The sequence below is a fragment of the Glycine soja genome, chromosome 15 (assembly GCF_004193775.1).
Source record: "Glycine soja cultivar W05 chromosome 15, ASM419377v2, whole genome shotgun sequence".
Lineage (NCBI taxonomy): Eukaryota > Viridiplantae > Streptophyta > Magnoliopsida > Fabales > Fabaceae > Glycine > Glycine soja.
The window spans coordinates 50,699,874-50,717,810 of NC_041016.1; the positions used below are offsets into that span (position 1 = coordinate 50,699,874).

At 29.9% G+C, this 17,937-nt stretch overlaps 2 protein-coding genes across 2 annotated transcripts; both read left to right on the forward strand.

Moving 5' to 3' along the window:
- The first annotated feature begins 2,441 nt into the window (after nt 1–2,441).
- Nucleotides 2,442–3,848, forward strand: LOC114387176. Its single transcript, XM_028347315.1, has 2 exons — nt 2,442–2,702; nt 2,797–3,848. The coding sequence occupies exon 2, from the start codon at nt 2,813–2,815 to the stop codon at nt 3,587–3,589; it is 777 nt and encodes a 258-aa protein (XP_028203116.1). The 5' UTR covers nt 2,442–2,702; nt 2,797–2,812; the 3' UTR covers nt 3,590–3,848.
- A 7,599-nt stretch (nt 3,849–11,447) lies between these two features.
- LOC114387798 (E3 ubiquitin-protein ligase RMA3-like) lies at nt 11,448–13,126 on the forward strand. The gene has a single exon (XM_028348002.1). The coding sequence runs from the start codon at nt 11,831–11,833 to the stop codon at nt 12,419–12,421; it is 591 nt and encodes a 196-aa protein (XP_028203803.1). The 5' UTR covers nt 11,448–11,830; the 3' UTR covers nt 12,422–13,126.
- Nucleotides 13,127–17,937: the final 4,811 nt, after the last annotated feature.

The window sequence follows — 17,937 nt, forward strand, 5'->3', positions numbered from 1 at the left end:
TTTCATAATGATTAAAGTTTTATAATCGTGAAAGAAATGATTGATTATGTTTGATTCATATATGTTTTGTGATATGATCCATACAAAAGTTTTTTTGCATAACTATTTTTTAAAAGGTATATTTTGTTTTCGATTCATATATATTTTATAATACGATCCATACAAAAGTTTTTAGTGTAACTTTGTTTTTCAAAAGGTATATTTTATTTTGAAACCAATTCTCCCCCTCTTGGTTTATTGAGTTCCATCATCTTTCTCATTTTTTTCCTGTTTCAAATTTTTATATTAGTATTGATAATTTATAGTGTATATAAATATGCATTTTTTATGTTAGTATCAATAATACATAGTATGGTAAAAATATATTTTTTTAACAATTATCTTTATTATTATTTTAACCTTATAAATAATTATTATTTTCATTATTTAGAATAGTTATGTGGGTTAATTATGCTTTAGCTGCTATATTTTTTGCAAATTTCACAACTAGTGTTTAAACAATTTTTTGGCTCTTATACTTTTCTCAATCAACAATTTTAACCTATATTGTAAAGTAAAAATGATTGTTGATGTTATAATAACTAAGTTGACTGCATAGAGATTTGTCGTATAATCAAAGAGTTTGATGGGACACTCATGTTTTTTTAATTGTATTTTCAATCCTTCATTAACTATTCTGACATAATTGACTATTACGAACAAATGAGGATTAAAAATACAATTTATCAAAAAATTACACATAATTACCCCCTCAAATTCCTTGATAACATGACACATCACTAGGTTTCCTATGTGACTGTCACATTATTCGTCAATGTTGTTACTTGACACTAGATACTAGATTAAAACGGTTAATAAAAGAAAAATGTATTTTTGGTTTAAGCCTTATCGGTATATTGGGTCTGGCTCTTATAAAAATTTTCCTTTTTCAAAAAATAGAATAGAAGTATAAGGGACAAAAAATGCTTAAATTTTTGTTTAGTAACTAAAAATTAAACTCACAAAAAATTTAAGGACACCAAAAATAAACGAGAAATGTTAGGAACATAATCTTTTGAACACTCTCTATTTTATTCATTAAAATTTATTGAAAATTACAAGATTTTGTGGGTCTCTCATCATATTTAATTTTTTTCTCTCCTGAATTTGTAGTTTTTAATAAATTTTGACCAATTGAAGAGAACATACTTAAAGAATTGTGTTAAAAAATATATTCCTAACACTCCTAAAACACAAATAACCTTAATTATTTATTATAAAGTGTGTCTATACAAATATTTTGTTGATACATATGATGCACTTTGCATAGTGACTTAATGTGACCAAATGCTACAATGCAAAAAGTGCATAATATTTAATAATGCTATAAATTATGTTGATTGTTTTTTTTTGGTCAAATTTTATAAAGATTAAACAATAATAAGAAGATAATCAAATTATTCTTATTTAATGTATTTTAAACAAATATATTATGTTTATTTTAATGCATATAAATGAGACATCAAATAATTTTAGATTAATATAAAATTTCATAAAAATAATATATGTGAAATGAGGTTTTCAATCTAACATGATGTTTCCAATTAAAATATATTGAATAGTATATAGATTAGATCGATCTAAATTGATCTATCATATAATTTTTAACAAAAAAAAAATTAGATACCATAAATGCTATTTAACACCTAGTGAAATTATCCATAAAAAAACTCCTAGTGAAATTATGCTAGTGGAAAAAAAAAAGGAATGAACATATAGATATCATAAATAATATAATAATGATATAATGTGATAGAAAGATATAGATAAATAAATAAAAAGAAACATTGATGAAGTATTTTAAAAAGATAAAGTGTTTAAATTATTATTCAAATTTTAACTACCTTATAAATCAATCTATTTTTATATAAAAACATAAAAGGAAATAGTTATCATGTCTTAATTCAATGTATAGTTAAGCAGCTCTTTTAAACACAAAGGGAATTTTTTTTCTGCCTTTTACATAGATTTTGAACATAACAAGAGAAGCAAAGAAAACAAAAATTAATCACAAGTTTATAGAAAACGTGGGTTTGTAGAAGTAAACAACAGGCACAAGACACTTCATCTTTTCCCCATGTATATGCAAAAAAAGTAAATAAATAAATGGGGTACTTCGGTGGGCTATATCAGTGTTCTACAATTTTCAAATTGCAGCATCAATTAACACAAACTGACTTTCCTGTGTTCCTTTCTCAACTGTTCTTATATTGCTCCTTAAAAATCACATAATTTTAAAATTGAATCACAAAATTAAATATTAACACAATTATATAAACAACATAGGGACAGTCGAGAAAAGGACAATAAAGAAGTCAATTTCAATTGACACTTACACATAGCAGTGGCATTATAGAAAATTTAAGAAAAAAGTGATAATCACACACTCTTAACTGTGATTCTACTTTTCCCAAACCCTTAAGAACCCGATTCTTCTTATCTGAACAACCCAATCAAATCTCCACCGTCCATTTAAACAAAATCCAAATCCAACCGTTGATCCTCTCTCTCTACCTCTTCATCATCAGAAGATAGCTGATGTAATGAGCAATTAGTTTTTCTCTTTCGGTCACGAATTCTCAGACACCGTTTTCCACTCACTCCGCGCCAACGAAAATTAATCCCCAAAAACTACAAAAGAAAAAAAAACGAAACCCTTTCAGGTTATTTATTTATTATTTTTTAGCTTTTTTTTTTAAAAAACTTTTCTTTATTTTGATATTTTCTGTGTCTCATTTTCTTGTGAAATTTTTTCAGAGTCTTTCTTTTTTTCATGCACGAAATGATGCCTCACTCTCAGATCTTTCAAAACAACCAAAACTACGCCGTTTGGACGCATCCCCTGCCGCCGTACCCGCCGGAGAACGCGGCGGTGTTCTCTCGCCGGGAGACGTTCAATCCACATCCGGGTCGGGTCACTGGGAACAAAAGGAAAGACTGCCACCGAACCGGGTCGGGTCCGCCGGCGTTACGTTCCGGCGGGAAAGGTCGCCGGATTCACCACCCGAAGCGAATTTTCGGCCGGGGCGGTGGCAGCAGTCGACTCACGCCGCCGTTCGCGCCGCGCAACACGACGTCGTTCATAATCAGGGCGAAGAACTGCGGCGGCATGGTGTCGCCGCCGACTCCAGAGGCGGCGATTTTTCCGGCGGCGTCTCTGTCTCCAGCGACGTTCGACGAGAAGTCGGCAAAGGAGCAGTGGGGCTTCAACGGCTACGGCTCCATGAAGGGCCTTATCCGGCTCCGGCCCGGAAACTTGGATTCCGGCGCCGGCAGGTTCGAGATGGTGTACCCTAATTCCGGTGAAGAACATAATAACTTGGACAAAAGGGTTTCTGAACAGGACACCCATATTGCGCACCTTGAAGAACAGAATTGGACGCTGAAAGAGAGACTTTTGTTCATGGAAAGGCAATTGGATGACATGAGAAGGAGGGTTCACTTCTTGGAGACCGACGGAGCGATGAGCCACGGCGGTGAGGGCGGGGCCGAGAATTTCCCCGCCGCGGGAGATGTTTGCTATGTAAAGAGCCACATAAATAATAAATAATAATAATGGTGACAATAATGGTGATGACAATAGTAATCATACTTTTCTTTAACCATTTGTTTAGATAATAAGTTTATTTTTTACCTTGGTAGGTGAATAAAAGATTGTATAAACATGACATGTAGCATTAGTTTCATTAGGTTTAATTTGGTTTGGTTTCAATAATTAATATAAATACTCTTTTGTAATTTAACTATTTCATGAACAAACTTGGATTTTGTCTTGTTGGTTTAGTTAGGAGTTAGGTAGGACTTTGAAACTTAGTTGAATAAGAAATTGAAAGTGTAGACTAGAGAATTTGTTTGTTTTGGTAGTTTTTTTTGCCAACTTACTCAAATTATGTTTTTGATGTTTGATGGGGACATGAAGGGGTTGTGGTTTGCAAGAGGGGGAATGCTTCTTTCGCTATATGTGGGTGTAGGTTTTATGTTAATTTTTCTTATTGCCAAAAGGAGAATGATTGTGGTGCCTAATTCTTGTTATTTGATTTTTTCCAACATGTAAAACTAATTTGTCTGCATTCTTGCCACACGGCACAAGGGGAAGATCAATAGTGTCAGGAACTGTACCATATGGATTTTGTTGTTGTGCTTTCCATGGTTCATTATGTGGGATCCATTTGGTTAATCTGTCAAGGTTTCATTATTTTGAAATAGCTTCTCTCTCAGCAAGCAGCATGGGATCTAATCTGAATTATCGATGGTGTTTATAAGCTACTGCACACCACTATAAGTATATCATCATTCCATATGATTGATCAAGTTTTTATTTTTTTTTATTTGAAGTATTATAAATAAACATGTTCGATGTTGAATTTCACCCTTCTGAAGTGAAAAATAAAAAGTATTTGTGTGGAGCCTTTATTTGAAGTGAGATAAATTTGACAGGTTTTAATCTAATTGTTAAATAATACTAGTTTAAATACACGTTTTAAACTAATTAACAATAGATGCGTTTTTGAGTAAATGTAAATCTTTAGATTAACGAGATTGTAATTGTTTTTTTTTTGGTAATTGTTAATTAATACTAATTACTTACTTTTTTATTTTTGAAAAGATTCAATTAAGTCTTTTCTTTAATTAAAAAAATTACCTTCATTTTTTTACCTTATTTTCTTATTGACATTAATTAAATAACTTTTGTAAAATCATGAACGAAACAAGAGTTTAAAATAGTTAAGATTTTTTTTGGGTTAGTGAAAAATTCATGGATTGTAGTAACCTGTAAGAGTTTACTTGTACATATTTATTAATTGCTTTATCAATATTTTGATAACAATTTTAAATGTAAGGACAGAAAACATTAACTTTGCTTGTTGAGAAACTAAAACCTTTTACTTATAGAGTCAAAATAGTAAAGTGATTACAAAAATATTTCAAAATTAAAAATCAAGGGTTATGATTTTGTGGCTGAAGAGACAGCTGCAATTACAATCATAAGGTTCGCTTTCCGTAGGTTACATTTACAATCGCGGTGTGGGGTACGTTTGTTCTGACTTCTGAGGATGAAATTATTAAATCAATGAGATAACAAATAGGGCAGATTATTTGAATGAATATTAATTTATATAAAAGTAAATGATTAACACTGATAGGGATTATTTAATTTAATTAACATTTTGTGACCGACACGCTTATTCATGTAGCTACTTTAATTTTAATATCAAAATGTAGTGTAAGGAAAAATATCTATCTGTTCACATCATGAAAAGATATTCAAGAAAAAAGAATTAAAAGTGATAGTATTCTTTTTATAATAATCTCTAATAAGAAGAGAGAAGGTTGCGAAAAGATAAAGAGAGAAATATAAGATAACATCAATGAATTGTGATGGATATAGAAAGATGCCCCTCTTTTAAAAAAATATATGGAAAGTGTTATAAATAATAGATTTGAATATCATTTTGTAAGTTTTTACATTTTTTTTATTTTGTTCTTTTGTATTTTAAAAGTTTTATTTTGATTTGTATCTTTGTAATGGATTCAAAACTATCAAAAATTAGTTGTTTAAGATATTTTTTTATCAATAAATATTAATTATTAGTTTGTTAATATTAGAGAAGAATTGAATTAGTTATTTTTTCACTTTTTCTCTTTCTATATCTCTCTTATTTAAAACATTTAATATGTATTGAAAATTTATACCCATATCTGACTATATTGTTTGATACTTATTAAATGTTTTAGACAAACAATTTCCAAAAAAATGAACCATCAGAAAAGTACTAAAATTAATAATAAGATTAATATTACATCATCATTTAATGAAAGAAATGAATATTTTTGGATCCATTCGCAATTAACATTATGAGATTTTAAAAATATAAATGATGAAAATAGAAACATGGGAAAAGATAACGAGTCAAAATGATATTTTAACATAAAAATATTATAAAAATAACATTTAAACATAAATATATCACTAAGAGTCACTTTTTTCTTTTTATGTACTTCTAAATACTAAAGTGAATGTTTGGGTAAGATGCTTTAAAGGTAACTAGGAAGTTTCCTTGGAGGCTGCAAGTAGCCACAACCAGTCTTGTGTCACTTGATGCTCAATGCCAAATGAACTTACGTGAGTACCATGCATGAATCCAAAGCGATATATAACATTATTCTGATTTTTCATTTTAAATGATATTTAATCAAAATTGCATTATCTATTTGCAGAAACATATCTTATGCAAGTTCGAGACAGCTATATATCAGACATTTTCTTTTGTACAAAGTGAATGGATTCAGTCCCTGTGGAGGAATGAGAGCCGTGTAAAACTACAATTTCAGTACCACCAGAGCATTAATCTAGCATCTATCACAGTATAAAGAAAAGGAGTTAATTACCATTTACCAGTACCATAACTTACATGCATTTAAAAGAAGAAACAATAAAAAGTTATAAGATTGAAGAAAGGAGGAAGAGATCATAAATTTGAATTTCTCTCACTCACTACTAACATCTCTCAATTAAAAAAAAAACAATAAATTACATTCAACCATTTGTTATCTTTGAAATTCACAAGATTTTCTTGTTTTTTTTTCTTCTTTCATTACAGTAATTCTTCTTACTTGTTTAAAATATATTATAGTAACACTTATTTTTATTTTATATATATATATTAAGGATACAAATCTTTTTAGATAAATTTTTCCATAAAAATTTACAGGAGAAAAAATGATTTTTTCTATAAATTAAAATTAACTTATGTATAAATGAGACTATGTTTGATTTTCTGATTGAGTTCTTCCAAATTCAGTTTGGATAGTAAACTTATTGGTGACATGTTTGATTATTCTCAAAAATATGTATGCATTGCACGTAAAAGTAAGACTTGGGATGCTTTTGTAAACACAGTAAATAAACTTAAGTTTAACCCACATTAGTAATAATAATAATAATAATAATATCCATACTTTATAGCTATTTTATATTTATTATAAATAATGAGTATTTAGTATATTATGGCCAGAATTTATAAAAATAAATTATTTAGTATATTCATTACTCTTTATTTTTAATATTATTACATGTTATTTTTCATATGTTACTATATCTATTATTTTTATTAAATTTTAAAAGATAATGTTATTAATATTAATAATAATAATTATATTATTATTCCATATTTTATAGATATTTTATATTTATTATTCGTAATGAATATTTAGTACATTATGGCCTGAATTTATAAGAATAAAATTATTATTATTATTATTATTATAACAATAATTTGAATAAAATTAAATTAAAAAATTGTGTATACTAATATACATATATAATAACTTATTATTTTATTTTATCCTTAATTATTAATTTTAAAAAAATTATATCATAACTAGAACATTACTACTTAATATTAAAATTATCAAAATTAATATATATATATATATATATATATATAGAGAGAGAGAGAGAGAGAGAGAGATATCAAATTATATTGGTGTAACTTTGACAACTATTACACCATTTTATAATGTTTAACTAAATAATATTTTTTAAAACTCACCGTTGGATTTAAAGTTCTTTTCACATAGATCACATATATAAAATTGTATATTAATCCAAAATCATTTGTTATCTTGTTCATATGAATTAAAATCAACTTAATATAAATATTTTAAAACATGCTAAAACACATGGGCGCACACACACAACATTGATGTCAACAACTTAATTCTTCACTAATGCAATTAGAAATATTAAATTCAGTTATATATATATATATATATATATATATATATATATATATATATATATATATATATATATATATATATATATTATAGATAGTTAAGTAAGGCCATAAGGTTAATGAAATTTAAGCAAAGATCACATAAACAAAGTTGTGGCATTTGCTTCCTACAACCTCTTAATTTTGCTTCCTGCACCCCATAATAATTTGAACGGACAAAATTGTTTGTGGCATTTGCACCCTAGCACCTCCTCTTCCTTTACTCCTCTTGCACGGCCGAGATCTTTGAGGATTTCTTTAACAAGGTTGTTTTCTCTTACATAAGTGGCGGTGTGACGTCGACAACGTTGAGACCAAAGAGGGTGGTGTATACGCTAAAATATGGGGACAATGTCAATGCGATGCTATGCATGGGCATGGTGAGGTCGAAGTGCAGTCTCAAAGGGTTGCACCACCCGCAATTGTCGCTGGAAGAGCATAGCTTGGAGGACAAAGGTTTTCTGCAATGACAAAGATGGAAGGGTTACTAGGACGACACCATTTTGGGTCATCAGTGCATTTGATGAAGCTCGTGTAATTGGGAGGTGAGGGAAGAGATGAGGGTCTCGTAGTAGATTCAATGGTGCTTGTTGACTATGATGAGGTGATCGTTGTGGTATAAGATGTTGGTGGGTGAGAGAAAAGAGGCCTGAGTTTGAAGCAGAGGGGTGTAGGAAAATTTTCCACCCTATTCCAAAATACGATTACCTATACACTTCCAGAATATTTATTTTGGAATATAAAAATCATATTACATAATAGTTATTTCAAAAGTGTTAGTAATTTGGAAAACCTATTCCAAGATATGAAAATCATATTCTAGAATAACTATTCTAGAATACCTATACACTTCCACAATGGTTATTCCATAATAAAGGAGGGAAATATTGGAATTAAAAACATTTGGGGTGCAATAAGCAAAAAATGGGTGCAGGAAGCAATTGCCCAAAGATGTCCATTAACTTCCTTATATTATCAAACGCAAGAAGCCTACTACTTATATCTCATTATTATTAGCATAAAAATCAGTCAACACAACATTTGAAAGGTGATCAAGCATCTAAAAACATTATGCATCGTAATTGATACTCAAAAATAAGAGAAAACGTTTATAGAATAGATAAACCAATCAAGGTTTAAACATTATTATTAACCAATTATACCATAAGTAAAAAGAGATCTAACTAAACATGAACAAAATCCTAAAATCAAGGGAAAAAAAGGAAAGGATAAGAAGGGAACTTCACAGTAAATACTGCTTAGGTTGCTCTGTTTGACTTGTATTATGGTGGGAAAAGTGACGAGTCATTTCACAGTATTAGGAACCTCACAGTACTAGCAAAAGTACAACGTTTCGTGTGGAGGATTTTATTGGATAGGCTACCATCAAAGTATGATTTGAAGAAGAGGTTGATTCAACATGCTATTTTGGATTCTTTGTGTCCGTGGTACCATGTGCATGAGGAAACTTTGGCTCACGTTCTTTGTTGGTGTTCGAGAGTTATACCTATTTGGCATCAGTGTTACAAATGAATTGGTGTTTATACTGTACTACCTAAGAGGCCTTTTGATCACTTCCGACAGCACCATCGGGGGGCTTATAATGTTTGGCAGAAAGATTTATGGGTCATGATCTGGTGCGCTACAACATTGACACTTTGGAATAGAAGGAATGTTAGTTGCTGATTCATATAGCGACGGATTTGTCTATAATAGCGACTGATTTTTCAGTCACTATTTACCTATTTTCTTGTAGTGTTATTTTTAGGCCAAAAATGTTTGATCTTGACTCCATTCTACAGGAAGTTCTATTCTATTCTTGGGCTTGGCAAAAAAAAATTATGGGAAACACTTTAAATATTCTTTTGTATAGTGGAGTAGCCAACTTGAAGCTTGCTTGTTAGAAAGACAATGAATTAGTGGGGGCTGAACTATAGTGAGACATCTCGTTTGATTTAGAATTGGATTCGAACTTTGAAGCTACGTGGGGTTGTACTACAAATATCAACAATGTATCCAGCCATCTAGAACGTATTTTGGGGTAGGCATTTGTTGGTTGAAGGTTTTTGAGTGGAAGCACATTTATTTTGGTTTGAGTGGTGTGGACCGGAGGGGGGGTCATAAATTGTAATTTTGTGGGGATGTGGTCAGTGGAATCACATTTATTTTGTTATGCATAGGTTCGTTAGGATAAATTTATAATGGAATTCACTTATTAATATATCTTAACCACATGATACTCTCAGGGTCGTGGATATAGCCAATAACCACTTTGGTTGGTGACTTTATACGTTTGTATTGACACCAGGTAGTCGCTTGCACATCTTGTGTTGCATTGCCATTTTATATATAGGGCTTTGCTAATATAGATACTCTTATTTTTTTAGCATGCATGCGTTAACAACTTTTAACTAGAAAGTATCTTAAAATATACAATGGTTTAACTTACTAATGCACTTATACTAAAAATCAAGGATGTATGTTAGCAAATGCTTATAGGATTTGCTAATGTACACACTCATTTTTTTAATGAATGCATTAACAAGTTATATCTAAAGAATATTTTAAAATACATCAATGTTTGCTAATACACCCATACTTTAAAAAACAAGGATGTGTACATTAACATTAATAATTTCCTTAGCTTTTATATATATATATATATATATATATATATATATATATATAATACTTAGCTTTTGTCTTCCAAAAAAAATCAAAAACCTGAATGATGAGAGCCAAGATCTTGAGTTCTAATCTTGTGGATGAAAATTAGAGTCAAAAGGAGAAATTTTACTAAATGTGGTAAATATTCTACACCAATATTATGGTGAAAAAAACTAATTAATACTTTTGAAATTCAAAAAATTTCTAAAAATAGAAAGAATCTTAAAAGAGTATTGGAGAAATTAATAACCAAATGATAATCTATAAAAAATTTCATCGTTAACTCTCTTTTGTATCATTTTATTGATTATAGATATATTTGTAAGGTTAACAATTATGGAAAAATGTATGGTTTTGTTGAGGATATGTGCTAAGGAAGTTATTGAAAGATAAGATAAAAAATCAACTTTTGGAGAGAGAAAGCACAAGAAATTGTTACAAGAATATATTAATGTGATTTGTAAAATGAGTGTTGAAAATGAGAGAAACTCAAGTTGAAAAAATTGAGAAATATTGCATAGTAAAAAAGTGAGAAAATTTTTAAATACAAATCAATTACAAAGAAAAATAATAAATACTTTTAAGCAAAATATGTTATTTTATCGGTAACATTTTCTTATGAAGATTAATCTTAAAAAGTAAGGATGATAAGTATCATTTAAAAAGTTATACTTTTTAACATAACATATGACATTAAATCAGATTGGGATGAGTAAATCTTAATCTGAATCTTTCCTAAATACACCAATCTTTTTTTTAGTGTATATTTGATACTTTGATTTGCTGTTAGAAATACTTTTTGTGCGCATTCAAATTTGTTCAGGTTCAAATGGAAATCCAACAAAGAAAATAAAATGAACACAAAAATAAAAATGAAAGTCCTAGAAGGGAAAAGAAGAACGGACTCCCGTTTTAGGGTATATGAGTGGAAGGAAGAGAGAAATAGAAAAGTGATAGATGTGATAAATGATGTAATGTGATGTGATGAAAAATAAAAATAGAGATACAAAGAAGATGAGATAAAGGAGAAAATGAATCTACATTGATCATCACGCTTTCTAAAATTACCATTGTAAACTAAAAGAACATCAATAATGTTTGTTGCAATACAGATTTTGGGTATGAAATGTTTGATTCGCTTGAGTAAATGTGGGTGAATGGTGACCCTCAATTCCATTGTGCCCTATGCAATGTGTCTGGTGGTGATCTTGTTTATGTATTGGTAATCATTCATTTGCTGTGTATGATGTATGAAACGTTGATCTGGTTTTATTTGTGTTAAGGCATGGATACATTTGAAATGAGTTGTTGATGGGACAAACCTGTGCATAGAATTGAAGTTTGTGATGGAGCATTTGGGCCAAATAGAAGAGCGTATTAGATGCCTAGAAGCAGTAGTTTTCAGGGCTAGGCAGCGTCAGAGGTGGCGACCGAGTCAGGCTCCAATTCGGATAACTAACTATGCAGGAGAATCGGTAACAGTAGCTGACCTTCAAGCTGAAGAAGACAGGGTGCATCAAGAGTTTGGTGGTGTTGATGTTGGAGGCGAGATGATGGGAAGTGGGAGAATGGGTAAAAGGAAAGCTAGCTATTTGGTTGCTAAAGCATTGGGTGTGGAAACCAATCAGGGTGAGGGTTTTGCAACAAATTTGTTTCATTGTAATATATGCTTGGACAAGGCAAGAGATCCAGTTTTGACTTCTTGTGGTCACTTGTTTTGCTGGCCATGCTTTCATAAGTTGTCATATGCTTATTCAAATGTGAGGGAATGTCCGGTTTGTAAAGGAGATGTCACTGAAGAAGGAATTATCCCAATTTATGGCAATGCAAGTGTTGATAACAATGGCAAGTTTGAATCGAATGAAATTGGTTTGACAGTTCCTGCTCGACCTCGTCCACATAGAATTGAGAGTATTAGGCAGCGGTTCAGATACTGAGGAGCTTCTTCTACAATCTAGGACTTGCTGTGGTTTGGTAACTTCTTTGTTGGATTAGGTGACTGAGTTTAGTTAGAAATCTCCTACAGTAAAATTGATAGAATTAATATTTTGGCCACTCATTCTCACTGGAAGACAGAATGTAATCAGCATAGTCCTTCCCATTATTTTCTAGGTTGTTAGTGCAAGGAGCCACTTTTTTTCCATCCCTTCCGTTGGTATTTAATTCTAAGATTTTACAGAAAATTTATTTGAGGTCATAGTCCCTGGTGAAGCATCTGGCATCTCAATCTTCACTATGTCAATAAAGACTCACAATTTAGCATTGCTGCCACAAACCAATCAGAGTCATACTCCAGATGTTGCTGCTACCACTTTTGCAGCCTCATCTTCTGTATCTTCTTCAAGTAGGAATGATAGCATTTATACTGTTACAGACTCCAATATCCAGACAACCGATAATAGTGTGCAGATTATTTCATCTTACTCTTCATCTTTGAGTAGAATTGATGTTTTAAGATCAGTTTCAAATGAGTCTAGGAGGAGATGGTTTACATGATGGTCCTTCATGAAAAGGGAATTATCATGTTGACAGAAGGTTACTATTATGTATACTACAAAGTATCTGTTACACCACATTTTCTGTTTCTTGGTGTAAAACAAAATATGCTATCAAATTATAGTTATATTATTACATGGCCTATGATCATCATGGTCCCAATCAATCTCCACGTGACTCTCAATTTGGTGTTATTAATTCTTTTTTGTAAATTAAAAATCTCAATTATTTACGTGAAGTTTTACATGGTTCTGAACACATAATGTTCTGAAATCATGTAATAATTTCTCAGATGTTCCACATTTACCTGCCCTTCAGTCATTATTTTTTCACTTGGCATTTTTAGTTTCATTAAAATTAAGAGGAATGTTAACGACATTTTCTCTAATATTTTTTCTTGTACTCTTTATATTCACAAAAAAAGTCATAGAAAAAGAGTATTATTTTCTAAAATTAATATACACATTTTACTTATTATTTTCTTGGTGATTTCTCGTTCCATGTTATTTTATAATCATTTGTGTTTTTTTTTTTTGGTAATTCATGTAAGTGTAGAAAAAGAGATTAAATGTTCTCTTCCATTTTTTTGGTATGTCATTTCTACCTGCTTATTATAGCATTGAACTGATTTGAATGATAAAATAATAGTAAATTGAACTAAGCGTATTAGAATAAACTTCAATTAAAAAGTTCCTTGATAAAGCAACGGGAGGGAATTGGCTTATAATTGAGAAAGAAACAACTATTGCTATTTTTTTTTACTAAATAGAAATAATGATCTTTTGAACAGTAACCACATTTTAAAGTCGAGCCAAAAAATTTCTCATAATTTTAGTCGTGATCGAGACACTAGTTTCAAAGCTGCGATAGGACAAATGAAATGAGTCTTATGACTTGTAAGTCGAAAATAAGCCAAAATTTCATTTGTTCCTTTCCTTTTCTATTGATATTTCTTCGTGGACATTCTTAAATTCATTGTTGTTATATTTGCTTTGTCTGTTTTACAACTTACAAGCCTGCTTTTCATGGAACAATATGGTGAAACCATTTCTAGAACCCAAGATTAACAAAAAAAAAAAAAGAAAAAAAAGTGATATTTGTTTATCCTCATGACAACCTAAGGAGTCGCATGGTGATGGAAAATTTTGTGTTGCTTCGGGGTTGAAAGTGAATATGGAAAAATCCCATTCCGATGCCTCCAAGAATGATTCCAATATTGAGAATGACCATTTCAATTCTATTATGGGTTTCCCTCACACTTTCTAATCTTGGAAAGTATCTTGGTTTCCCAATCTTAATTGGCATGGTGAAGAAAAGGGATTTTAATTTCATTTAATTGGATCATATTACTTCTAAGCTTGCGGGTTGGAAAAGTAAGTTGCTTAGTAGAGTTGGCAGGGTCATTTTAACTATACCATGCAAAATTTTCTTTTTCCAAAAGGTACTTGTGATGCTATTGATACGACGGTTAGTGTTTTTGTGTGGGATTATAATACCTCTCATTGGGTTAGGGAACCATTACTATATAAGCCCGAAAAAAAAGGCAGGTGAATGCTAGACAACAGAACATTTCTTTGTTAGGGTTAGGGAAGCATGCATGGGATCTCATAAATAACCTGGATAAATTGTGGGTTTGAATATTATCTAATAAATACTTAAGGAACTCTAATCTTTTCCCAGGGAGCTCATACACTTGAAGCTCTACTATACTGAAAGCCTTTGATTCTTTAAGGGATGGCTTCTTCGTGTGGTTTTTTCAAATGCCTTTATTTGGGCACCATCTTATACAAAAGTTTATTCCGCTAAGTCTTCCTTCAAGTGGTTAGCTATAAAGCACGAACACCACAACTTCAGTCCTTTGTCGTGTTTGGTGTCTGACACTGACACCGACACTTGTGTCTGGGTTAAGTTTGATGTGTTTGACAGGTATCCACGTGTCTATGTCCGTGTCAATGTCGGTGTTTCATAGGTGGTTAGACTGTGATATTCCTGCAAGAAGGAAAGCTGGGCTTGGGTTTGGAAGCTGCCATTACTATAAAATCTCAAACACTTCCTTTGGTTCACTTATAGAGGATGTTTACACACCAACTTTTTCGCTTTAAGCGTCATTTTCCTTCTTTACTTCGTGTTGCAGGTGTGGTGGAGTAGTAGACAAAACTTGGATTCACACTCTAATGCTTTTGTCATCTGGGGGAAGCTCCATTTTGATGTCAACTGCAATTTCTTCACAATCAACGAAGCTGAGTGGCTGCGTTTCAAACCTCACGAATTCTAGAGGTCAAATGTTCGGTATTACCTGCTAGACAATTTTGGAAGGGTCGCAATGCAAATGTTTTTCAAGATGAAGATTGGTCTCTTTAGTTTTCTCTCAACCAGATTATGTCTCTTCTGCATATATACTATGAAAATCTCTTTCCCTGGCAGTAGTATTTTGAAGAACACCAAGGAAGTGAAATGGTGTGCTCCAACTACTCCTTTCTGTAAGCTTAATACGAACGGTATATAGTTCTATGGTTAGTTATTTTTAACAAAAGAAATTCTAGGACTTTTTTTCTTTCTTTCTTAATCACCTGATTCAACTTTATATCTCTTTTTGAATTGAACTATTTGATAATGAGCCTTGGAAAGAGACAAATTGACAATATGTGATTTAATCACATTTAAAATACACTTTAATATTTAAAGAAAGAGGAGCTCAATTTTTTTTTCAAAAAGGCATGTAGTTTAAGTATCTCTTAAAAAACAAATTTATAATTTATCTATTGAATGATAAGTTAATAGCATATTTAACTAATTGTTTTAACTGTGTATAATTATTTTAAAATTTTGAGAAAATGATAAAATAATTACTTTAAAAACATTTTTAACATGCACTAATTATTTGAAATATATATAATTTTTTTAACATGTTTTTTTATCCTTAAAATATTATATAAAACGTTTTAAGACGAAAATTATTTTCAATAATAAAAAAAATATTATCTAAAATGTCTTAAGAACGAAAAATATATAAAATAAATACATTTGATAAGAATTAAAACAAAAAAATTATAAGAATGAAAATAAAAAAACATTAAATTACATAAAGAAAAAAAAATACTTAAACCTAATTAATTGAACATGACTAGGTTTTCCTCCCGACCTCATCATTTGTCGAGTTTAACCTAGCTAACTGCTTCGTTTTTATGTTGAAAGTACTTTCTTCTTTTATAACTTTTTTTTACAATAATTCCATTTGAAATTGTGTGTGGATTTCATAGAGTTTGAACATATGAACTTGCAGCTGCGGTGGCGTTTTGGTCCCCAATATTACTTTTCGTTTATTCTTTCCCTTCTTAATAGTAATTGTCGGCAGCATCCTATACTTTCTTTAATTTCTTAAAATATCAAACTTGTATATACTTCTTTTGAAATTCCTGAGTTTCATACATTTTGTTTATTAGTTCCTCTACATTCATGTCACGAATAAAGAAGAGCGATTTCATTGATGAAATACACATATAACTATAATTTTGATAATTAAATATATATTTCATATCCATAAATTAATATAACCATCACTATATTTTTTAGATCTGAGAAACTAATTTACTTTTGATCATTCAAGTAATTGTGTGGTGATACATAGTGGGTTAACATGTTATTTTTTTTATTTTTTTTATGGGCTACTTGTATCTTCTACGAGAATAAGTATTCCTACTTTAGTTATATTGGGCCAGACGTATGTGTCGGTGTAGGAGGCCTTGGCCCCTCCTGACTTTTTGTGAAATTATAAAATTTAATAGAATTGTGAGTCATAGGTTGGTTTCTTGTTGCTCATGTTTAAGAATTGTGTTAGTGAAAAATTGTGTTGAATGCATGCTATCAAACTCTTAATTTATTTGTTAATTCTTACAAGTTTATAAGTTCATTTATTTCTTATAAACTCAATACAAATTTGATAGATTCTTAAGTTTACTACAAAACAAGTGAATCAGCAAGTTTAAAAAATTAGATTAAAATATGGATGGTTTTGGATTGTTGTTTGTGCATTTAGGAATTAACATATCTCCATTAATTTGGTGTGTTGTTCATGAATATAAGAACCTCCACCTCTAACAACATAAAATCATTCTTCCTCAACAACATCAAATCCTTGATGGGAATATTCTATCATTATTATCATCTTTATAAGTTATTATATAATAGTAATGCATTACTAAACCTAAATATTTAAGTGTTGTGAAATTTATAATTTATTATTTTACTCTATTATGTTTTTAAAATGTTTAATTGATATATTATTTATAAATATTTTTTTTATTATTATATGAAGTTGTGAGTCTGAGTCTTTAAAATTCCCACAAATCTAGTATACTCTCAATTTTAATAACTTTATTACATATTTCATGTTCTCCTTCTTATATGTTCCCTTAAATTCTTCTCTGAATATATCATACTATAACAAATCAAAAGACTTGTATATATTATTAACATCAGATATTATTATTATTATTATTATTATTATTATTATTATGAAACTAATAATTAACTTCTAATTATTTTTATATGTGATTAGATTGTTTATCTTCTTTGATTATAAGATTATTGTTATGTGTTTTTTTTTTGTTTAATTGTTTTGTCCAAAAGATTTTTCTTTGAAACAGAAATAATGAGTTATAATATATAGGTAGAATCTTTAGCAACAATCTTTTAAAACAAATTAAGATTCACGTTTTCTTTTTTATTGTTTGAAATGAAAATCATTTAAGTTTTATGTACAAAATTAGTCAATATTTTTTGAAAAAGTCATTATTAAATAATTATTTATTAGAAATTATATGTATAAATAACTAACCAACATTTTTTTTTTAAGTAGAACTAAGTTTGAATATCTTAAATCTCTATTCGAGTTTTATGGATAAAAAAAATATATTTGAAAGAAAAAATCCATTAAAGATAATTAGTTAGATTCTCA